At 43.7% G+C, this 24,915-nt stretch overlaps 2 protein-coding genes across 2 annotated transcripts in view; one reads left to right on the top strand and one right to left on the bottom strand.

Moving 5' to 3' along the window:
• Positions 1 to 24,915, bottom strand: part of CSTF3 (cleavage stimulation factor subunit 3) — a 710,177-nt gene that overhangs the window by 526,500 nt on the left and 158,762 nt on the right. The gene's annotated exons all lie outside the window — the stretch shown is intronic.
• The window catches only part of KIAA1549L (KIAA1549 like), a 290,296-nt gene that overhangs the window by 238,787 nt on the left and 26,594 nt on the right, over positions 1 to 24,915 (top strand). The window contains 3 exon segments of the mRNA XM_050758756.1: positions 46 to 175; positions 22,039 to 22,258; positions 22,261 to 22,388. Of these exon segments, the coding sequence (XP_050614713.1) occupies positions 46 to 175; positions 22,039 to 22,258; positions 22,261 to 22,388 (478 nt within the window).

The raw sequence follows: 24,915 nt of genomic DNA, 5'->3' as shown, positions 1-24,915 counted from the left end.
GTCAGGGCATTTGCTGCATCATAACAGTTGTTGAATTTTCTTCAGGCAACAGATGAAGAACTCTGTCTACCGAAGCCGGCAGTCTCTGAACAGCCCGAGTCCAGGGGAAACCGAGATGGACCTTCTGGTGACTCGGGAGCGACCCCGGCGTGGAATCCGCAACAGCGGATATGATGTGAGTCTCTGGTGGGCTGGGTGAATACAAGCTTTGCTTTCCCCTGAAGGCAAGGGGGATAGAGCATCCCATTGTGTTTCGGTTTACCACATATTTGTGGAATTTTAAAAGGCACTAAAACATTTTCTATTTTTTTATTACCTAGTTTCCAAAGTAGGACTACTTGGAATGTGTCAGAGTAACAGATTATTGCTAAAAGGATCATGATTTCCGAATTGTGCCATGTTATGAATAGCACATTACGGACCTTAAACTCCATGGATATTCTAAATGTCCTGAATTTATTCTCCCCTCTGTCCTTAGAAACTCAGTAGGGACTGTGGCCATGGGTTAGAATTCACTTGAACACAGGCTTCTTTTAATTCATAGCGATGTTGAAAAGTTGGATTTGTTCCTGATTTCATAACTACTCGGTATGCCATGGAAACAATGAGATGTCCAACAGGGCGGTTTGATAATTTCATGTGACAAAGCACATGCTTATGTTCAGTGATGTGGCCAAGCTGCAGAAATTATTTTAATCCCGTCAGATTTCCCCAGATGATGAGTTGCAATTTGGTGCCTCCTCTCCAGCTGCCTGCACCCCGTGACTTGTCTTTGGACCCATGAGCTCAGGTGAATGGTCCTGTGCTGAGAGGTACAGTAATGCCTCACCCTGCCCCAGCATTTCACATGATCTTGAATCTACACCTAAGTTTGTGAACAGTGTTTCCTTCCCATTCCCCTAAAATGTTTCTCTAAATATAAATAAACATTTTTTAAAATAAGAGTTATAATTCAAATATATCTAGATAAACTTATAATTTGAGAAATTGTAGTTTGACACTTGGTTTTTTTAAATATACCGTGCTAATTAGAAGGCAACAATATTTTTCCCCCTCAGGATTAGTCATCTTTTGCCACAAAGCCTTAAAATGGGATTTTTTAATGGTCCAATTTAAAACAAAGATATTCTACCTAATTTGAATTTCTAATCACCTTCCTTATATTTAAACTTGATGTTTGTGTTGGTCGTGTTACCCTTATCTTTTGTTTCTTTTTCCTTTTTCATAAAACACTTTGGTAGTTTAGTTTTATAAAATTACAGATGCTTTGGGCAAATCTTTTATTTTTCTGCTAGGTTAAATTATTCAATGTTAATTTTTCTCCTTATAAAAAATATTTCCTATGCCAAATTCGTTCAGCAATTTGATAATCAGCCTGTGATTAAAAATCGGGCATTGGAAGCTTCCAGTTAATCTTTCCCCACCAACAGTGAACCTTCTTCCTCGATGCTTGCTTAGTTTGGGGAACTTTTTCATCTGCCCAGGCATCTGAGACACAGTAGGATTCTTAATTTATTTCAAGACTGGCATTAATAGGGTTTTTTTGTGAGATTCTAGGCAAAAACACTTTGACAGTTATGAGGAAATGGGTCAGAGGTTTCCCTATTAACCTTAAAAAGAGAACATTGAAGATCGTTTCTTAACCAAGTGACATGACTTGCAGCACTCACTTAATACCTTTGGAATGTCATGTTAGCAACTTACCTAGAACAATAGAAGGAGGGAGATGATTTTTAGGAGGAGATTGCTCACCCTCACAGACATGTATAAGTATACCAAGTACATGTTACTTTAGGGGAAGCCTGCTTTATTCTAATAGACTTCTTTAAAATAGATATTTCTTTGAGAAGTGCATGTGATCTCAAAAATATGATGAGCCCCCTTAAGAGAAAAATGATCATCTCGGGAATGGCTTTAAGAATTTAGACTGTTGACTGTAAGAATGAAATTGCTTACCTATATCTCCTCTTGTGCTTTTTATACTAATCATATGAAAAATGTCTAATATTTACCAACTGCTCACTATAGACCAAGCCCTATTCTAGACTTTTCATGTGTATTATCTCATTGCATTTGCATAGTTATCAGCCAAGTAGATGCTTTCATTATGCCCATTGTATAGATGAAGAAACTGAGGCCAGTTATATAATTTGCCTATCCAGCCCCAGAGCCCCTCCCCTTAACCACCATGCAGTATGGCTTCTATATTCATCCTTCCTCACTATACATCTGTCCTTACGTAATATAATCCATATCCTATATTTTTGAACCTCTGGAAGCAGCTAGATGTCAAGGCTCACAAGCATTCTTACATGAATAACTCACACAAGCAAAACATGGACCAGCAAGTAAAGTAGGAAATAAAAGTGAATCATAGTTTTAAACAATGCATTCATTTTCTGAGCTCTTGATTTTCTAAAATTACCAGAGCACTTCTGGCAAAAGAATCCATTAGCACAGCAGTGAGCCGGTCATTCAGTCGGAAACATGTCATTCTTCCCACTGGGTCTGGGGATCTAGAAGCCCTGCCAAAATATCCAGTCCTTTCTGCCAGGTTGGGGAAACTTGACACCGTAGAAGCAAAAGCACTGGGAGATTGATTTAATTTTGTGTTTTTTGAAAGATGACTGGAGTCCCAAAGGAAAAGCCTGAATGTAAAAATAAATAAATAAATGCGTAAATAAGCAAATACATGCTACACAGGCAAATCTTAGCACCAGGACTGTAGCAGCATGGATTGTTTCAAAGTGTTCCCATAGAGCAAGAGTTATTAGGGCCTATAGGAGGGAGACCCTTAGCTCCAAGGGGTTTGGGATCACTGTGTTTTACAGCAACAATCTTCAACCTTTTGGTCAAACTGCCAGCTAAGGGATGTAGTACACTCTCGGCAGTAACGATGCCTCACGTGGTAGTAATATTCTAGAAGGACGCATTCTTATTAGAAGGATGTGTTATTTTCTTTTTTTTTTTTTTTTTTTTTTTTTTTTTTTTTTTTTTGAGACGGAGTCTCTCTCTGTTGCCCAGGCTGGAGTGCAGTTGCCGGATCTCGGCTCACTGCAAGCTCCACCTCCCGGGTTCACTCCTGCCTCAGTCTCCCGAGTAGCTGGGACTACAGGCGCCCGCCACCACACCCGGCTAGTTTTTTGTATATTTTTTAGTAGAGACGGGGTTTCACCATGTTAACCAGGATGGTCTCAATCTCCTGACCTCGTGATCTGCCCGTCTCGGCCTCCCAAAGTGCTGGGATTACAGGCTTGAGCCACCGCACCCAGCCGCATGTGTTATTTTCACAAGATGCTCCAAACTCCCAAAAGACCAGATCATATTATTAAACCAACTTTGGCATTGAAGTTAATTCATCCCTATGTATAAAACAGGTAGAAAAGAAAATGTCAGCCTAATGTGTAAAAGCAAAAATATCTCTATTTCAAAGAATTTTTAAAATGTTATTTTCTGAATGAAAGTCATGTGGAAAATAATGAAACAGTGAGGAAAAGAAAAAATGCTGCAAATATGATTCTCAGGCAGAATAAACACCTAAGAGATTTTTCCTTTATCAGTCAAATTATTTACCCCAGTATGTGGATATGAAGCCTTTGCTTCCAAAGGGCAAGTAATCATTAAATCATCCCCCAGAAAGAAAAATGCACCTCTTCAACCTTGATCTGTTTTTGGAGTTTAAAAATAGGTGGCAGGAAGGGAGCCAGCTATGTGCCTTGGCTATGAGGGAGACTCTGAAATTTATTGTTTGAATTATAACTTTGAAAATGAATGTTGACCTCTCAGAAGTAGGGACTTTTACAAACTACTTCTCTTCGTTTCTCTCTAGCACCTTACCTAAAGTTCCATGCACTGGAGGTAGTTGCCAGTGCAGTGGGCTCAGACCCTAAAATGTGGGCAGTGGGTTTGCAAATGTTAAAAAGGATGGTTGATTCACTGATGCATCTCAAAGAGATGATCACAGTCATTAGTTCTCATTCCGGAGGCCTTCTCTGGGGAAATGTTTGAAACCAGATGCTTCTACAGCTGAAAAGTACATGTAAATCTATAAAAAGGGGTATCAGGCAAAGTCCAGCTGCAGAAAACTGAAAACATCAAGCTGTTTAAAACAGACCAAAAAAATGACTCTCAGGAATTAGGTGCTCACAAAATCATGGGCGGGCTGAAGGAATGTTCCTGGAAAGATTCCTAGAACAAGATCACAGGGCTGGCCCTGAGGAGGGGCGGCTGCCTCTTCCTCAAGCAGGAAGGTGGAGAAGCGGCCTGCCCTGGAACACCGAGGTTAAGAAAACTCAGTCGTAGCATGATCCAGGAATGAGCATGATCTGGGGTTAAGGGCTGTGGTGCTCAGCAACCCAGCTTCCAGCAGCCAAGGCAGCAGAAAGATGGGCCTGTCCCATTTCCTCCATCCAAAGTGTACACAGAATCTAACTGACAGAACCGAAGTCTCATCCGCAGCCGCAGCCTCCTGGAAGGCCAGGAGATAGAAGTTAGCCATTCAGCCTCAACAGTACAGCAATGCACGCTACAAGGAGGTTGCCTGTCCATTACCTCCACTGCAGGCACCAGGTGAAAGCGAAAGGAGAGAAAAATTACCAGGCAGGGCAATACTCAGGAAGCAGTTGGGACATCTAGTGAATAAAAGTATATCCCAAAGGGGAAAATGAGCCCATTTCTCAGAGCTCAGTCTACAAAGGCCTGCTGAAGAAGGCCTGGGTGCATTGTCTGATGTCAAGCCTCAAGGCTGACAATGCAGCCAGCTAGCTTCCTTTGTTACAGGTGAGCAGTGGTTACTGGAAGGAGACGAAGGAATTGAAACGGTTGTTTTGATGAGTTCCACTTGTCGAGCAATGAAATATTATCTGGAAAGTCCCTGACTGCTCACAAAGCTTATGGCAAGTCTAGGACCTCCTAGGTAAATTTGTAATCCTATTATTAACAGAAATCTCTTCTGCCCACCCACTTCCCATACCTGCCCCAGCATCTTACAGCTTTGGTGTAACAGAGACCAAGGCCAACCACAGGAATGCCCTGGTGCTGCATAATGGAGTGGTCCCAGTTAAGGATACAACCAGCTCTTTGCTTCATTGGGAAGCAATTGGTTGGATTTGGAGATTTTGTCCTTTATTCTAGAAGCAACCTTCCTGTTGCCCCCCTGACCTAGGTGCTCTTGTGTTGACCCCACCACCATTACCACCTTAGCATCTCACCCAAAACTTTCCTCCATAGCCCCCCATCTCAGCCTTTCATTTCCTTCTCTTACCTCTCCCAGCTAACATAAGCTATAATAACCCTGGCTTGATATGTTATCTTGACTTAATTTACAGTACATTATATTTTAACAGGGACTTCTAATCCAAGGGAAATATCTGCTCATGGGGAATCAGGCTTCCTGGGAGAGCCTGAGGCAAAGAGATCGAGGTGTTTGAGAGTGAAGGGGGTCTTTAGGTAAAGTCCGGATCTCACCAGGTTGATGGCTGCCCAGAAAGATACTTATCAACCCCACAGTGATGGAGGCCACTTGGTGAGTCAGGAGTGGGAGGTGGGATGCTTGTTGGCAGGTTTGAGAGGGAGGCGGAGGGGTTTCAGGATGGCCTATGACCTCCTTCAGAGCCAGACCTCCCCTGCAGGCCAAGAATTTCCCTCCCCTGTAGGCAACTTCCCACTGGGCAGGAGATAAACAACTTCCCTTCTGTTAGCAGCACTCCAGTGCTATCTGCCTGCATCTTCTCTCTGATTCCCTGCATTCTGGACCCTGTCTGCTTTTATTCTTGGTACCTGCCTGCCCATCCCCATTTTTCCCGGACTCTGGGACCTCCTACCCTCTTGACCTAGGGTAGCCACTTCTTTCAGGCCAGGGTCCCCAGCATGTTCTAGGTATACTGGCAGGGAGAGGAGGAAGCAGGTTTAGGCAGATTTAGAAGTTGGGCTATGGTACAGACACTACAAGGCCTCAGCTGACCCCATGGAGGCTCTGCAGCTCAGATGGCCCTGCAGAGTTGTCTCAAGTTTGGGAAGCAGCTGTGCATATGTACTCTAGAATGGACCAGTCATTGGATGTCCTTGGGTGAGGCCGTTCTCTTCAGCCAAGGGCAATTCCCTGCGAGAGCTGACATCTGAGGGCTGACAGCTGGCAGTGTGCCCAGCAGCTGGGGGAATCCATCTTCTAGTCCTAAGCAGTATGGCTCAGAGTCCACTGGTTCCTTACAATCCTATGCACTCCTGGGCCACCCATGTCTGCCAAGCCCCTGCAGGAGCTGGAGGCCAGCGACCAACGAGAACACCCCTTGGGAATTGCCATTCCTTTTCTTTCTTCTAGCACATTTATTGAGTGCATTGGAACCATGGCAGCATATGCGCACTAAATGTACGTAAATTCAGTAATACAAGCCCTGAAAGAAAAAGGAAAACAAAATTTAAATAAAGCTAAGAAACTAGCTTTTGCATGTATTTTGTTTATATTGTACATTGCAGATTATATGTTTCTTTTTCCCTATTACCGTATAAGGTTGTATGCACAGGGCTACATGGGCTACACTAAGTGGATGAGTTAAGAGATTTTCAAGGGCTTCTCTCTATATGATTTTTACCTACTCTGCCGGCTGGCATTAGCATTAGCATCTAAGCCTTCTGTGAGATTCCACTGTACCTACCTGTGTGAGGCCCTGTGGAGAAGGGAAAGATGTATTAATTTTCGTGCATGGCCAGGTAATTACACACTAGTGGAGGAGAGAGGTAGAGGCACATGCAACATGCTGTGGCAATGAACTTGGATGGGAAGGGGGAGTGCTCCTGAGGGTTTGTTCCTTCCTGTCTGTCCCATAGCCACTGCCCAGTACAGTCTCCTTTACTCACCACTGCTGAGCTGCCAGATAGTTGCCGGGGAAATCCTTCTAAAACACACACTCTTGTTCAAAATCCTCCAGGAGCTCCCCATAGCTTTGGGGATAAAACTCAGACTCTAAGCTCCCAGCTCAGGACTTTTCTGCTCTGGCTGGCTCAGATATGCCCTTCTAGCTGACGCTTGTCACTCGTTAACCCACCCCCTTGGCTCCAGCCTGAACACCTTCCCCAAACTTGTCCTGTGGTTTCCCATGTCCAGGTCTTTGCACGCATGCATCGCTCTGCCTGGAATCTCCCTTCCTACCTGCTTCATCCAGGTCCAGGCTGCTCAATCTCCTCACTGTTAACACTTAGGGCTGTAGAGTTTCTTCATACGTTGCACTGTCCTGTGCATTATAGGATGTTTAGCAGCATCCCTGGCCTCTACCCATGCATGAGGTGCCGGAAGCCCCTCCCAGCTGTGACAACCAAAATATGTCTCCAGGCATTGCACATGTCCCCTGGTGGGCAAACCTGCTCCTGGCTGAGAACTACTGACTTAGGCAATGCTTTTGGAACTTGGTTTAACCATGACCTTTCCCAGCACCTTCTCCTGGCTCCTATGCCTATGGGCCCCTCCTTTGTGTTCCAGTAGCCCCTGATACTCACCCCAATCACAGCCTTCACCCCCAACTTCCATTGGTTTGCTTGTATTATTTCCCCACGCAACTCCTCAAGGACGGGAGTCACGTTTTATTTATGCTTGAAACCTCGGCACTCAGAGTAGGAACTGGCACATAATAGATGCGGTGTCTCTATTTGTTGGGCAAATGAACAAACACGTGTGTCAACCAGAAGAGGTGATTCCTGAGCTGAGACTTGAAAAAACAGGGCATGTTTCTACCTCTGAGCCAAATACACATTAGGTTTGACCGAATATCAGAACCTTAGGCAGATTTCCATTGCCATTTGGAGTTCACTGTGAATGGTGGTTATTCAATAAACTGCTTTGGCAAAAGCAACAGAAACCCCAACTTAAACCGTCTTAAAACCTGAATGGGATAAGTTGTTTACGGTAAATCCAGGTATGGTTTGGTTGGGGCCCCAGTCTGTTCCTCTGCATTATACACAGCTCTGTGTTCCCCTGTGTGTTGGCCGCATCCACAGGTGGACTCTGGTAAGAAATCCCAGGCCTCATATCTACATCCTGCGTGGACCAGTGCAAGAGGGAATTCTCTTTTCCCAACCTCCAGACAAGGTATATGGGTGTTACTCTGACCATCATATGCCAAGTGTCCACCCCTTCATAAACCACTGTAGCAATGAATGCAGGGAGATTACACTGATTAAATTAACCTGGTCAGTCCCCATTGATGGAGCTGGAGCAGCTTAGTCCCAGCTAGCCCCCCTGTCTAAAATACAGGGAGAGAAGGAGATGGATGCTGAGGCCAACACAGTGCCTGCTACAGTACCTGCTACTTGAGGAACACTTGTAGTTGGACTTCTTTATTTAGAGAGACAGATCTTGCTCTGTTGCCCAGGCTGGAGTACAGTGACACAATCACAGTTCACTGCAGCCCCAACCTCCTGGGCTCAGGCGAGCCTCCGTCCTCAGCCTCCCAAGTAGCTAGGACTAGGGGAGTGACACTGTGCCTGGTTAATTAAAAAAAAATTTTTTTTTGGTAGAAATGGGGTCTCGCTATGTTGCCCATAGAGATTGGTTGGTCTAGAACTCCTGGCTTTGAGCAATTTTCCCACCTCAGCCTCCCAAAGTGCTGGGATTATAAACATGAGCACTGTGTCGGGCATTTTAAGGAGCACGCCCAACAGTCTCCTTCATGTTACTCTTCCCTCCAGTTTCATCCTGTTGTCATCTTTTTGGTTTTTTTTTTGTTGTTGTTGTTTGTTTTTTAGATGGAGTTTCATTCTTGTTGCCCAGGCTGGAGTGCAATGGTGCGGTCTCAGCTCACTGCAACCTCCACTTCCTGGATTCAAACCATTCTCCTGTCTCAGCCTCCCAAGTAGCTGGGATTACAGGTGCCCGTCGCCATGTCCGGCTATTTTTTATTTTTTTATTTTTTTTTATTTTTAGTAGAGACAGGGTTTCACCATATTGGCCAGGCTAGTCTCGAACTCCTGACCTCAGGTGATCTGCCCGCCTGTTTCTCCCAAAGTCCTGGGATTTTTACAGACGTGAGCCACTGCGCCCAGCCCTCTTGTTGTCTTTGGTTGGCCCTTTCTGAAGGGAAAGAACAGCGTGGTGTTGTGTAATGACTACTATTCACTGTGGGCTCTGGAATTCCAGGCTGCAGTCAGAGGTTCATGTTTTGGACACAGGTAGAGTGATAGAGGGATTTTGTGCATCTGTCTGATTTTTTCAAGAGCTGAAGAGGCAGAAGGGCAGACTTGAGTGGATGGCAGGGAGAGCCTGTTTGTGATGGAATAGTGCTGACTCATGGGAGAGATCCTCCCAGTCTCCTTGCTCCCTGCAGTGCCAGCTCAGCTAAGATGAAAAAAAGCAGGTGATGACTCACCTAGAAAGCAAAATGCAAATTAACTTTCGATGAGAGAAAGCCATTCTTAATATGTTTACTTTGGGGTTGATTCCTTTTTAAGAGGTTTTTAATTATGACTGTGGTTTATATATTGTTCGTGGAGGGGCTGTCCTCATAGCTTATGGAGCTAGGCTACTTAGGAGCTACATGAAGTTAGGCCAGTTACCTACCTATCTGCACTTTATTTTCTCATCTGCAAAATGGGGATACCAGTGGTACCTACTTTATGAGGATGTTGTGGGAATTAAATGAGTTAATGCAGACAAAGCATGTAGAAAACAGGCAGTGAACATTAGCTATTGTAACTCCCCAGGAGGGAGAGGGCGATGCTCTCCTTTTCCTGTTTCTTTTCTTTTCTAGCAGTTACTACTCTGTTTTTGTTGTTGTTGTTGTTTTGAGACAGTCTCAGTCTCTCGCCCAGGCTGGAGTGCAGTGGCATGATCTTAGCTCACTGCAACTTCTGCCTCCCAGGTTCAAGCAATTCTCCTGCCTTAGCCTCCTGAGTAGCTGGGATTACAAGCCTGTGCCACCATGCCCAGCTAATTTTTGTATTTTTAATAGAGGTGGGGTTTCATCATGTTGGGCAGGCTGGTCTGGAACTCCTGACCTCAAGTGATCCACCCAACTCGGCCTACCACAAGTACTGGGATTACAGGTGTAAGCCACCATGCCCGGCCTGCACTTACTGCTCTGAATTGTCTTCAGCATGACCGGACAAGAGATGGACTTGGTGAAGGGTGCCTGGGACCTCTCCCACCTTGCCATAGTACAAGGCCACACTTCCAGAGATGACCTTTAAGGTAATGGTTTTGCAAACACAGGGTGGGACAGCGGTTGCAACTCGAGGCAAATGGATCTTGCTCAGTAATTGAATTTCCCCTGCTCCTTAGAGAGCAGCAAGTTATGGGGGAAGAAAGACAGGAAGTTGAGCTGGCACCTGAGACTTCTGTTACATGGGGAAGGTGTTTTGCTTTGGGGGCAGTGAGTAAGGCTGAGAGAGCATTGGAGCACCTTCTTTTATGCTTGCCTGTCCCATCTTCATGGTCTCAGTGGAGACTCTGATTATGGGTCACTCTCTGAAAGGATGTCCCTATTTCCTTAGAAGTCTATGAGAGACCCTTTCATGTCTTTCCTACCCACCTGAAACACAGAAACAGCATGCTGTCCTCACATCCCCATAGCCCTGGAGAGACTGTAGATCATCCTTTGGAAAGGCATCAGAATGAAATTTGAAATGTTGCTGACATTTTTTTTTTTTAATTCCATTTGCACACCTTTGCAGAAAAGTCACCAAGCCATTATTTTGAACCCCACTGCCTGTTCTGAGAGCAACTAATCTCACTTTATTATTAGAGAAGCTTCCGGGATGCAGGCTCATAGGAAGCTGCTGCAAAGCTCTCTCTGCTCCTGTACCATCATGGTCTTCTTCCCACCTGGTGAAGTGAGAACTCCCTGAAATGTGGTTTCCAGAAGCAACTTTCTAAATATGTCTCTGCTTCCTCAGTAACAGGCAGCACTTGCAGTGGGCAGAGGAGGCATTAAATGGAGAGAAGTGGCACTGTTTGTGTGGCCCAAAGGACTCCAGTTGGTGGAAAAGAAAAATGGACATGGAGCCAGATAAATTTCATCATGGCCAGATGGCCCAGGAATTTATCTTGCTGAAACCCCCACTCGGTCTCTGGGCCCTTGCCATGAAGTTGCATAATTTGTTCAGAATCTGTTCTTGCAGGATGGAGCTGCGACTGACAGTGAGCTGAAAATCAGGGCTTTGGGGCAGGGTTTGGAGAGGGGCTTCAACTTCCTGTGCTCCAGAAATGAAGTACCAAGGTGGGGCAAAGTGATGTTACACCCACTTGTGGAAAGTGTGGGCTTGTAAAACCCCTGTTCACTTTAGGGCTCCTAACTCAAGAAATTCTAGAATAAGTGGCCTCAAGAGCCCTTTATCCCTCTTCGTTAAGCCCATTCTAGGTAAAACTGTTTCATTCATTTTAGACACATGGGAATGTCTTTTGCTATTGAAGACTTTTGAGCAGGAATTCTCCAGACTTTTAAGACTCATTTCCACTCATTCATTCAATGAGTATTTCTTCATGCTCTACCACACGCCATTCTGGGATGCAGCAGGAAACATGGGGCTTATCCAGTTGTCACCACTTATCCGTGGTTTCAGTTACTTGCAGTCAACTATGGTATGAAAATATTAAATGGGAAATTCCAAAGATAAACAATTTATACATTTTAAATTGTGTGCCATTCTGAGTAGTGTAATGAAGTCTAACGCCATCCCACTCCATCCCACCCAGGACAGGAGTCTTCCCTTTGTCCAGCTTATCCTGGTCAACAAGGATAAAGTCTATGCTACCCAGCTGTCAGTCACTGTCGCGGCATGCCAGTGCTTGTGTTCAAGTAACGCTTATTTTACTTAACAGTGGCTCCAATGGGCGAGAGTGATAATGCAATTTGAATATGACAAAGAAAAGCTCTCTAGTGCTTCCTTTAATAGGTGAAAGTTGCTGACTTCGTAAGGAAAGAAAAAAAAATTGTATTCCGAGGTTGCTAAAATCTCTGGTAACAATGAATCTTCTTTTTTCTTTGAGACAGAGTCTAGCTCTGTCACCCAGGCTGGATTGCAGTGGCGCAATAACGGCTCACTGCGACTTCCACCTCCTGGGTGCAAGTGATTCTCCTGCCTCAGCGTCCCAAGTAGCTGGGATTACAGGCATGTCCCGCCTGGCTAATTTTTGCCTTTTTAATAGAGACGAGGTTTCACCATGTTGGCCAGGCTGGTGTTGAACTCCTGACCTGAAGTGATCCACCAGCCTCGACCTCCCAAAGTGCTGGGATTGCAGGCATGAGCCACCGTGCCCAGCCAAGAATGAATCTTCTACCCATGAACTTGTGAACAGTATATTGTTATAATTGTTCTTTTTTATTATTAGCTATTGTTGTTAATTTCTCATTGTGCCTAATTTATAAATTAAACTTTATTATAGGTTTGTGTGGGAAAAAACATCATGTATATAGGATTCATTACTCTCCACAATTTCAGGCATCCAGTGGGAGTCTTGAAACATTTTCCCTGAGGATAAGGGAGACATATTACACTAGGGAAAACTGACAACAAACACCCACGCACATAGATGTACAGCACAGTGTCGGGAAGGCTAGGAGGAACATAACTCAGGGAAGGCAGTGGAGAGTACCAGGAGCTTCTCGGAATAGCTTGGGCAGGGCAGGGCCCTCCAGGGAGGTGACTTTTGAGCAGACTTAAAATGCTGGCCCCAGGGGAAGAGCTTTCCAGGCAGAAAGTACAGCAACTGGAAGGGCCCAGACATGCTTGGGGAGCTCAGACACCATTAAGGAGACCGGGGTAGCACAGTTCCTCTTGTTGGTAAAAAGTCTTGGCTTCAACTCTTGCCTTTCCTTCACGCTCACATCTAATCTATCAGCAGCTCTGCCAGTTCTCTTCCAAAATACATCTTGAACTCACCCACCCCTTGTCTGTCCATGACCACCCTACCCAGGCCCCTGTCGTCTCTTCTGGCCTGGGGTTACGGCAATAGCCACAAGCAAGTGCTTCCTAACTGGCTTCCCATAAATTCCAGTCACATTTCTTCCCTGCTTAAAATTCTTCAGTCGTTTCCCATTGCCCTTTGACAACAGTCCAGCCTTCTTACCGTGGCCTTTCAGACCCTGCGTGATCTGGACCCTGCCTTCCTCTCTAGCCCCATGTCCTAACAATTAGGGCTTCAGCCATGTATTAGATCCATGTATTAGTTTACTAGGGGCACAGACTGGGTGGCATGGTTTAAACAAAAGACATTTATTTTCTCACAGTTCTGGAGGTTATAAGTTCTAGATCAAAGTGTTGGTAGGGTTGGTTTCTTCTGAGGGCCATGAGGGAAGGATGTGCTCCAGGTCTCTTTCCTGAGTTTATGAAAGGCCATCTCTTCCCTGAGCCTTCATGTCGGCTTCCCTTTATACATACTGTGTCCAAATTTCCTCTTCTTGGAAGGATCAGTCCTTTTGACCCAAAGGTCCACTCTAATGACCTCATTTAACTTAATTACCTCTGTGAAGGCCCCATCTCCAAATACAGTCACATTCTGAGATGCTGGGAGTTAGGACTTCAACATAAAAATTTTGTGGGGGACACAGTTCATTCTGTAACAGTTCTTTCTTTTTTTTCAAGCACTACCAACTCTCTCACCTCTGGGCTTTTTCATAAGCTTTCCTAAAACCACCACATGGGCAACTTCTTCTCCTTCTTCAGGTCTGAAAACATGGCACCTCCTCAGAGAAGCTTTCCCTGACCATCCACATCAAGCTGGCTATGTCAACCCATTATGTTTCTTTTATTATGGGAAAATTGACATATGATAAAAATGTACGGGTTGTTAGTATACAATGTGATGAGCTTTGACAAACGTGTATACCTTTATAACCACCAGACCAATGAAAATACCAAACGTTTTCATCACTCCCAGAAAACTCCCTCACTTTTTTTTTCAGTCAATATTCAGCTCACCCGTAGGCAACCACTTGTCTGATATAAACCACTATAGTTTTACATGAACTTCATATAAATGGATTTATTCAGTATGTACTGTTTTGTGTCTGACTTCTTTCACTCAAGACTCATCTATGTTATTGCATGTATGAGTATTTTATTCTCTTTTATACTGGGTACTATTCTGTTGTATAAATATAATACTATTTGTTTATCCATTATCCTATTGTTGGACATTTGAATTGCTTCCAGTTTGAAGCTAGTATGAAAAAAAAAAATGCCATAAACATTTTCATGTGTTTTCCTAACAAGTGTTTTCATTCATCTGGATAAATATGTAGGAGTGGAATTTCTGGGTCATAGGGTAGGAATACATTTAAGAAATTACAGTCAAATTTACAAAGTTTTTGTATTGCTGCCCCTCCCACTAGCAGTATAACAGTTCTAATTCTAGTCTTCAACCTCACCAACATTTGTTGTTATTAATCTTTCTCATTTTAGCCATCCCACTGAATGTGAAATGATATAATTTCCTTATTACTAATGATGTTGATCAGCTTTCCATGTGTTTATTGGACATTTTTGTGTCTTCTTTTGTTGAGGTATCTTTTCAAGCCTTTTGCCCAATTTCTAAATTGAGTTGCTTGTCTTTTTGTTATTCATTTGTAGGAACTATTTATATATTGTGGATACAAATATTTTCTTGTGGTTGGTAGCTTGTCTTTCCATTAGTTGTCTGATAAGATAGTAGTTTTAATTTTGAATAGTACTTAAAGCTACAGAATGTGCCCCAGGACTAAATTGTTTTGGAATATCTTTTAGGAAGAAGATACTTGGGGTTCCCAGCAGGGCTATAATTTCCTTCAAGTTTGTTCTCATGGTGTTTCAAAGAGAGGATGAAGTCATGTGGGTACTTAGCCACTGTGTGTACCATCCTAGATGTGTTGGACTGGTTCGCTCATTTTAAAACAACATTGAAAGAATTGCAGGTGCTTGCTCTATCCAATGGCCACCATGAAGCACAAGACCAGGGGCCCATATATGGAGGAGGAATGGCTTAAATGTCTTCTAAATACTGTGGCCTTTGCTGCTGAGTTCTGATATACCATAACTCTCCAAAACTATAATTACGTGTATATCCCCTCACCTGGTAATTCTCCTTCTAGAATTGAACCTAAGGATAAACTCATGATTATATGCAAAGTTCTTTTTTTATTATTATTATTTTTGAGACGGAGTCTCGCTCTGTCACCCAGGCTGGAGTGCCGTGGTGCGATCTTGGCTCACTGCAACCTCCGCCTCCCGGGCTCAAGCAATTCTCCTGCCTCAGCCTCCGGAGCAGTTGGGATTACAGGCATGCGCTATGTTACCTGGCTAATTTTTGTGTTTTTAGTAGAGGCAGCATTTCAACATGTTGCCCAGGCTGGTCTCGAACTCCTGACCTCAAGTGATCCACCTGCCTTGGCCTCCCAAAGTGCTGGGATTACAGGCGTGAGCCACTGCGTCCAGCCATATATGCAAAGTTCTAAACACAAGGATACTTATTCCAGCTTTGTTCATATAGTAAGATATTAGGAAAACATCTAAAATAGTGGACTGTTACATATATGGTAGCCTAAAAACTCCATTTATTAGAATACTATGAAATCCTTAAAGTTATTCTCTATAAATACATTTATTTATTCATGGAGATACTTATTTACAATATTGTTGAATTAAAAAGGTTTCAAAATACTGTATTAATGTAATGTCATTTTAAAAAACCTTATATATGCGTGCACGCATATATAAGTGCGTGTGTTTACACATATATATATATGCCTACATATATATATATGTGTGTGTATGTATTCTGTTTATAAAATCATGACCCAAACAGCTTGGTCTAATAGAGTATCTAAGTCAAAAGAACTCTGCCAACAAAAGTAGTTTTTAAATACCTCTACTCCTTTACTTATATTTTTATATGTGAAAAGGCAAGTACATAATAGTCAGTAAAACTTTCTAAATTCCCTTAATTCCTCTCCCATTCACATGCCACACCTGCTTCTGCACCTCTCTCAAAAGTCTCACCATAAAATTCTGCAGCCCACACCTCTTCTGCCTCTCATTGCCCATCCCCACTTCCTGGTCTCCATCACACACACAATCTGTGTGGCAAAGCGTGGGCTCTCCTTGGAAATGGAAGAGGGAGAAACTGACCTGGGTCAAGCCCACACTCTCTGTAGTGGCCTGGGGCAGTGGGGAGGCTGTTGGCAGTTCTTTAGTATTCATAATCCTCATCCTATTTCATATGCGTAGAAAACATCTGGAAGGATGGGCACGAGGTCAAAACGTTAACAGTAGTTATTTCTGGTGATCAGATTAGAGTAGATTTTAATTTTCTTCCTTTTGCTTATCTGTGTTTTCTAATTTCCTACCATGAACAGACATTCCTTGATGAATATTTTTAGAATTTTTATTGAAGTATATCTTGATTAGTTTATAAAAATAGCTTTTTGAAAAAAATGAGTTTCTCAGAGCTTTTCAAGAATGGGAAGTCATAGAAGCAAGTATGGTCCATTCCAAGTTAAAGAGGTTTAAAAATAAATTCTCTGTCCCAGATACGGCCCCAACCCAAGCCAACTGTCAGCCAACACTAGGAGGTCTGTCTTTGTTCCTGTCTCCCCTCTTTTGTCAAATAAAAGCACAAGGCATTTTCAGAAATGTGCCAGTGAGGGAGAAGGGTTTAGGGCAAGTTCAGCCAGTCGATGTGATATCTCGTATCTGAAAATGGACACAACTGTAGAGCTCTGAGAGGGAGGAAACCCACGTGGAAAAGGCGGCACAGAGCTGGCACACCACAGGTCCGCGAGTCAATCTGAGCACCTATTATGTTTGTTCATTGAACAGACAGTTACAGCTTCACCTCTGGACAAGGTCCCGGATTGGGGGCTGTGAATACAATGATTAATAAGACACTGACCCAACCCTGAAGGAGTTCCCAGTCTATGGGAGGAGATAGATAACAGCACCAATAATAATTGCAGCTAATGTTTATTAAACAAATGCTGATGTGCCAGATACTGTGAGTGCTTCGTATTTATACATTGATGCTTTTCATCCTTATAGTAATCTATAAGGTAAATTATCTCAAGAAGTATTTTATCTTCTTTTCTGGTCATAGAAATTTGTTTGACTCTGTCAGAGCCCACAACTATAGTATGGTAATAGATCTGTTTATATATATACAGTGGGTAAGAGCTTAGGTGCCGGAATGAAGCTTTCTGTGTTCAAATCTCAGCCCTGCTAATTATGAGCAACACATTTGTCTTTCAGTGCCTTAATTTCCTTGTCTGTAAAGTGGCAATATTCATAGTTGTTACTTTATAAGTTCTTATAAGGACAAAAAGAGCCGAAATGTATAAAGTACTTAAAACAGTGCCTGGCATGTAAGCTGTTGATAAAGATGAGCTTCTATTATTGCTGTTGCTATTATTTGTTTCCTCCTATTGACTGGGAGCTCCTTGAGGGCTGGGTCACTATCTTATTAATTATTTTATCCATCACCCCCAACCCAGGGCCTAGTACAGGGTTGAAACCAATAATTGTCTGTTAAGCAAAAGGACAAACTTATCACTATTCATATGTTTTAGCTGGGGCGGGAGGTGCAGGGGATGGTTCCCTTCATGAGTAGATGTCAGATTTCCCCAAAGATGATGATAATAGGAGCAGTATGGCATCTCCCAGAGCAAGTAGAGTCCAAGAAACATAAATGTCAGACCGTAGTTCAACTCTCCCATTTTACAGATGAGGAGCCTGAGGCTTATGGGGTTCCTGAGACTTCTTATTGTCATGCAACTCATTAGCATTGGAGGAAATGTGTTAGGGAAAGTGGGCCTTTTATCTTAACCTCAACTTCCACCTCAAGGGTGTTATAAATAAAGTTTCAGTGCTGCAAAAGAATTAGCACTTGAATATAAAAAAATTTTTTTAATTCTCAGTAAGGCAAGTTACTTCTATAGAAGGGTGCACCCTTACAGATGGAGCAATGGTGAGCGCACACTTGGATAAGGGAGGAGAAGGGGTTCTTATCGCTGACGCACATGGCCCCTGCTGCTGTGTCATTCCCCCATTGGCTAAGGTTAGACCGCACAGGCTAAACTAATTCCGATTGGCTAATTTAAAGAGTGACGGGGTGAGTGGTTTGGTGGGAAAAATGGTTATGACAGAGCAGGTAATTGGAATGAGTCAGGGTGGAGTAGGTAATCGGAATGAGTCAGGGTGGACCAGTTAATCAGAATCAGTCAGGGTGGAGTTGGTAATTGGAATGAGTCAGGGTGGAGCAGGTAATTGAAACAAGTTTCTTTATGAGGAAGTTAAGTTTAAAAGTAGAAGGCAAAGAATTGAACATACTGACATACTGACTCTTTGAAAAGAAATTTAGAACTTATATCTAACAAGGGGAAGTGGACGGAATTTATTTCAGTTTAAGTTCACAAAGCTTGATTAAATGCCAAGTGCCTGTGCTAGGCTTCTGAGAAACAGAAGTGAAATGGCTTCAGGGAGTATCCGGTCTTGGGGAAGTCACAGTTTAAGCAAATCCAAGTGTGATGAGAGGAAGCCCAGGTATAATGAGAGCTAGTCTTGTTTCTATCTGTAGCTATCGAGAGATGATTGGTGGCCTGATCAAGCCTGTTGAGAGCATACGTGGACCTTCCAATTAAAGGGAACTCCCCATGTGGAATGGAAGCCTTATGGGGGAAGCAGAGGCTGATCTCCATTCCGGGGGCATGGGTCGGTGGCAGTGGGAGCCTGGAGAAAAAGTCTCTACTTTCCCAGCAAAGGTAGCACTTACATATGTGTGTATATGTATAACACATATATGTGCGGTGGCCTAGCACTGTTCCCTACCAACCTTACTGAAAGAACTCACCCACCCCCAGTACTAACCCACCCCAGGGCTCTTGGGGCAGTGGGAATAGGGAAATGTTGCTAAGGAGGATGCTTTTGCCCTAAGGCACAACTATAAATTCATGTGATAATAGATCTACCAATATGGCTGGAAATGCATAGCACAGCTCAGGGGTGGGGAAATCGTACCTCAGCTCACCCCTATGCTGTTAATCTCCCACCTGGGAGCAGTTTAGCATTGAGCCTCCATTATGTATCAGGGAGACTCTGGATGTCGGGAGGAAGGGCCTTGTGTGGCTAGCAACCGGCATGAGCAGGACATTCACATGAGAGGCAGTGCCGTGCTGCAGGATGTGTGCGGGTCAGGAGCTGGGAGCAGGAGCCTCTGCCGTTGCCTGCCTCTGAGTAACTTCAGATAAGTCACCTCCCCATATGTAAAACGGGGCTTGAATTTAGTGATCTCCTAAAGTCCCTTCGGGCTCTGCAGTTCAGTTTTGAATGTTCCATGCATTGTGAAGAACATAACTTTCCAGAGTTGCATTTGCTGTTGCAGAAGGTATCTCCAGGCAAAACCACATCTCAACAGGCAGATCTGCTGGCTTTCAGGAAGCAGGTTTCCCAGTCAGTGACCTTAAGCCTTTCTCTAAAGAGCCTCTAAGAGCAGAAGAGCCCCAGTGTGTCCCCCAGCTCAGGAGTTTGGGGGTCATGCACCCGGGCATGAAATGTCTTTGAGTTCTTGTTTATGATTGCAAAGGTAACTTTACATTCTACTCCAGAATCTGTCCTTGCTCTTATTAGTATAAAAATAGTACATGTTTTAAATTACATACTGTAGATGTTTGTTGATAAATCTAGACTTAGAGGCTGATAGAAAACCTCACTTTTCATCTTGAACTTTAGCCGAGTCCTAACTCTAGGAGATAAGATGACAAGAAATGTATATTTTTTGTGTGCTTTCTATATTTTCACTTTCTTCGCTAATGAGCATGTATTAATTTAATGCTAAAAAGGTAAATATATTTTTTAAAATGAAGTATAACGCAGTTATGACCTTCATGTGTAATATTTAAGGAGGGAAGGACTTCCCATTTCGGGTGAATCCCCTCATGACATTTACTTACTGTGCTTATTTTATGCATCAGGGTGCTTTATACATAGTAATTATATGGAAATATGTGCAATTGAATGAATAAAGTAATAATGATGATTATGATGATGACAGCAACTAGTATTGTTTTTACCATGTGCTACTACTCTAAAATCTTTAGATGTACCTTTATTTAATCCTTAGAAAAGCCTTTGAGGCAGTATTATCCTCATTTTACAGATGAGGAAACTGAAATACCAAAAAGTTAAAGTAACTCTCCTGGTTGGAATGTTTTGAACACACTGTCTTTTATCTTCTTTGTGCACCTTTTATTTCTGGCTATTGCTGTGGCATCTGCCACAAGGCAGCAGCTTCCCCGTATCGCCTTGGCGGTCCCTATCTCTTCCCTTTTGTGTTCTTGCACCCTGAGATTCATGCATGTCCAGACTGGTGGAATAAACTCCTACAGGTGTTATGCCCAGACCGTTTATTCCCCGAAGAAGACCACCAGAGTCCAGAGTCAAAGCTAAGCAGCAAGGATCTTTATTACAGGTTCGAACCTGGAGCTCTCACTTGCTCGTGAAACGAGACGGGCAGGAGAGCTCCCCCACTGAGCTCCGAACAATGTTATATAGTCTAAGGAAAGTAGGCATAGAATCATTATACAAATTAGAGGTATGATTGGCTGGAGTTTGAACAAAGCGATTTGGCAAACTATGATTGGTTCCCGCCATTTCTGATATTTCAGTACAACCCTTGAGGCGGAAGAGCAGTTTTACACAAAGGCAGTTAATTATACTGCGTCAGGTTGCACAACCAGTTTATGGCTATCTTGCTTAAACACACCTTATGACCTGGCTATCTTACTTAAACATTCCTTGTGACCTGGCCTCAGAAAGAAAAACATATACTTACAGAACTTACGAAACCTCTGGTACGTGCAGAGATTAGAAAGCAGAACAAAGAGTTTAACAACATCGGGGGGAGGAAGGGAGGGTACGCATTTTTGTATCTTTGTGTCCTTTCACAGGCATCCCCACCTAATGATGGCAGAGAAGCCTCAGAGCAAGAAAGCAGACACTTATGAAGCAAGCATTCATTCGCAGGCAAGCACGAGACCATCCATGCAGCCTGCTCTGGAAGCTTATGAAGTCCCAGCTGTCTGCCCACCCTGATACTGAAGCTGCACACTGAATGAAAGGTTCAGTGAAGAAAGGCAGGAGAATGTTCTAGATCAGTGGATTTCAAACTTGAACGGGCATCGGAATCTCCTGGAGGGCTTATTAAAGCACATATTGCTGGGCCTCGCCCCCAGAGCTTCTGATTGTGTACCATGCCTTAAGATCCGTGATCTAGGCCGGGCGCGGTGGCTCAAGCCTGTAATCCCAGCACTTTGGGAGGCCAAGACGGGCGGATCACGAGGTCAGGAGATCGAGACCATCCTGGCTAAAATGGTGAAACCCCGTCTCTACTAAAAAAATACAAAAAACTAGCCGGGTGAGGCAGCGGGCGCCTGTAGTCCCAGCTACTGGGGAGGCTGAGGCAGGAGAATGGCCTGAACCCGGGAGGCGGAGCTTGCAGTGAGCTGAGATCCGGCCACTGCACTCCAGCCTGGGCAACAGAGCAAGACTCCGTCTCAAAAAAAAAAAAAAAAAAAAAAAAAATCCGTGATCTAGAAGCAGGATTTTGTTATTCTCTCTGATAACTAGCATCAGGCAATCAGCACTTCCTTAACCAATGGCTGGAAACAGGACCATTTAGGGAGTGAATCTAGAATGCTACCCCTCTGGGTGTAGATTACAAGACATTCCAGGGTCTTATACCCGAAGGCATAGAGGTGGGGAATGTCTCTAAAATATTTTAGAGAGTACCATTAATGTCATCAGTGAAAGCCATTTCTCAAGTCTGTTACACTAACAGGCAGCCTGCAGCGGTGGTCAAACTATGGGCAACTGAAGTGCACACTGATACTCAGAGTGTGGACTTCCTGATAGAGGACACTGACTACCCCACTAGTGTGAATTCCTGGATAGGGTACGTAGAATATAATTTAAATTAGCACAGATGCATACCAGCATCTGTTCAAGTGAATGTTTTAGAGTAAATTGCAGAGCACCTTCATGGGAAGGAAAGTTAATTAACACATCAATGGGCTTTGTTTCCTCCCACAGACTGAGCCTGAAATCATAGAGGAAACCAACATTGACAGAGTTCATGAGCCCCGGGGCTATTCCAGGTCTCGGCAGGTGAAAGGCCACTCGGAGACCTCCACGCTGAGCTCCCAGCCATCCATCGACGAGGTCAGGCAGCAGATGCATATGCTGTTGGAGGAGGCGTTCAGCCTGGCGTCCGCGGGCCACGCAGGCCAGAGCCGGCACCAAGAAGCCTACGGCTCGCCCAGCACCTGCCCTACTCGGAGGTGGTGACCAGCGCTCCGGGGACCATGACGCGGCCCAGGGCTGGGGTGCAGTGGGTGCCGACCTACCGCCCAGAAATGTATCAGTACAGCCTGCCCCGGCCGGTAAGTCGTTCATCCCACCCGCCTGCCATCATCGGGTCAGTCTGCCCAGTGAGTTCCAACAGGAGACTCAGAGCAGGGGCTTCTACAGATAAAAGCTTTGGGATCTGGAGATGAACTATGCTAGGGCCCTCATCCCATCATCCCATCTTCCACCCATGATCCAAAGCCTAAGCTTTTGACTCCTGTGGGCAATGCACGTGAGAATCCCTTCTCTCCAGCCATAATGTATTTTAGAATGAATTGCCTTTTCTAATATCCCTCCTGTAAATGGCTGACCGTGTTCTTCACGCACTGGTGGTTTCCTACACTTTCAAGCCTGAGACCCATTTTAAATATCGAAAGGCATCTCAGAGCCACATGCTAAGGGGTTGTGTGGCCTGGTGGTTAAGCACACAGGCTTTGAGCCAGGTGGCTCGACTTTAAATCTCAGGTCTACCAGATGAAAGTTGACAAAACCAGAATGGAATCACTTGTGTTAAATAAAATTAAATGAAAAATTTTTAAAACCTGGCAAACAGAGCCAGGGAAGGCCAGGAAGGGGAGGGTTTTCATGCATAAATGCCTGATAGCAATAACTATCACAAAAGACTCTGCAAAAATCACAATCTTGCACAAAGGCCATTGCAACCTTACACACACAAAAAATACTTGTGCGAGGACATCTGTCCAGCAACTGCCTGTCCAGGCTTGAACTGGTACCACACTTGTCATTGATTTTTGCAGCCGAGAATAATTTTCTCAAAACAATTACGCAATCCTCCCTGTTTTTCCTTTAAAAACTTTTGTCTTCCTTTACCTCCCTGAACACAGTTTACTATGGCATGGGTATTCCCATTGCAATACCCATTCCCAAATAAACATCATTATTTTTAGAGACAAAAAAAAACAAGTCTGTTATTTAGGTTGACAGCCACTTTCTGGCTTTGTAACTTGGGAAAATTACTTAAAGTCTTTACAAATGAGAAAAATAAGCTACTTTCTAGACTTGTAAAGATTAAATGAGTTAGTGTATGTAAGGTACTGTAAGAATACTTGGTACATAGTAAATGCTCTAAAAATATTAATCATGGGTTGGGCGTCGTGGCTCATGCCTATAATCCCAGCACTTTGGGAGGCCGAGATGGGCTGATCGCTTGAGCTCAAGAGTTCGAGACCAGCCTGGGCAACGTGGTGAAACCCCATCTAAACAAAAATTAGCCGCATGTGGCTAATATGCACCTATAGTCCCAGCTATTTGGGAGGCTGAGGTGGGAGGATTGCTTGAGCCCAGGAAGCAGAGGTTGCAGTGAGCCAAGATTGTGAGATTGCACTTCAGCCTGGGTGACACAGTAAGACCCTGTCTCTGGAAAAAAAAGAATATTGTGATTATTAAGTAGCAATTATATTTCCATATTTGAAAAAACATCCAATGACTGAAAGCTTCTGTAATTTACACTTGATCTTAGTCAAAAAACCAAGAAGTTATACGTTTTTGTGATTTAAATCACAATTTTAATTAGTTTGCATTTCATTCATCACCATAGCATCTAAAATATATCTTTTAAAGAAGACATCGTTTTATAAACCATAGACTGTGATAGACAATGCCTTGTGCATGTATAGATGCCAGATTCTGGGAATCTGGGATGAGTTCTGGGTTTCAGAGAGGAAGGCTTAGACAACCAGATCAAGTCTTCCAACAGGTAAGAAGATGCGATGGCCCATAGCCATCGTATCTCAATTTTGTAAAACCATCTAAAAAAAAATCCATTGTGGGTCATATGATGAAAACTTAAATGGTTCTGTTTGTTATACTTGTGGCTTAGTGTTTGTGGCAAGGACAAAAACATCAGCATTATGTATATTTTATAAATGAAGCCACCTACAGTGGAAAAGGACTGTGAAATAACACAACAGACAGATGGGTCATCAAACTAGAACTAACCTACCTTCCATCCTTCCTTCCTTCCTCCCTCCCTCCCTCCCTCCCTCCTTCCCTTCCTTCCCTTCCTTCCTTCCTTCTTTTCTTCTTTCTTCCTTCTTTCCTTCTTCTTTTTTCTTTCTTTTCTTTCTTTTCTTTCTGTCTCTCTCTCACCCAGGCTGGAGTACAAGTTCAGTGGCATGATCTCGGCTCACTGCAACCTCTGCCTCCCAGGTTCAAGCGCTTCTTGTGCCTCAGCCTCCTGAGTAGCAGGGACTACAAATGCATACCACCACGCCTGGCTACTTTTTTGTATTTTTATTAGAGAGGGGATTTCACCATGTTGGCCAGGCTGGTTTCGAACTCCTGACCTCAGGTGATCCACCCGCCTTGGCCTCCCGAAGTGCTAGGATTACAGGCGTGAGCCATCACGCCTGACTGAACCAGAACATTATTAAAGGCAGTTCTTTTGTTATTAAGGTTTCCTTCTTTATCAACAACCCATGAGGTCCATATTTTCAGGAAAGGAGAAAATAGCTAACAATACAGAGTAGAAATAATGATGATTCTTAACCCAAGCTCATACAGAGTCCTTTTCTGCTATGATAATGTGGAAATCCGTAGAAA

Source organism: Macaca thibetana, chromosome 14 (genome assembly GCF_024542745.1).
Source record: "Macaca thibetana thibetana isolate TM-01 chromosome 14, ASM2454274v1, whole genome shotgun sequence".
Lineage (NCBI taxonomy): Eukaryota > Metazoa > Chordata > Mammalia > Primates > Cercopithecidae > Macaca > Macaca thibetana.
Note: the sequence above shows the minus strand (reverse complement) of the source record. Positions and strands in the feature narration are given on the sequence as shown.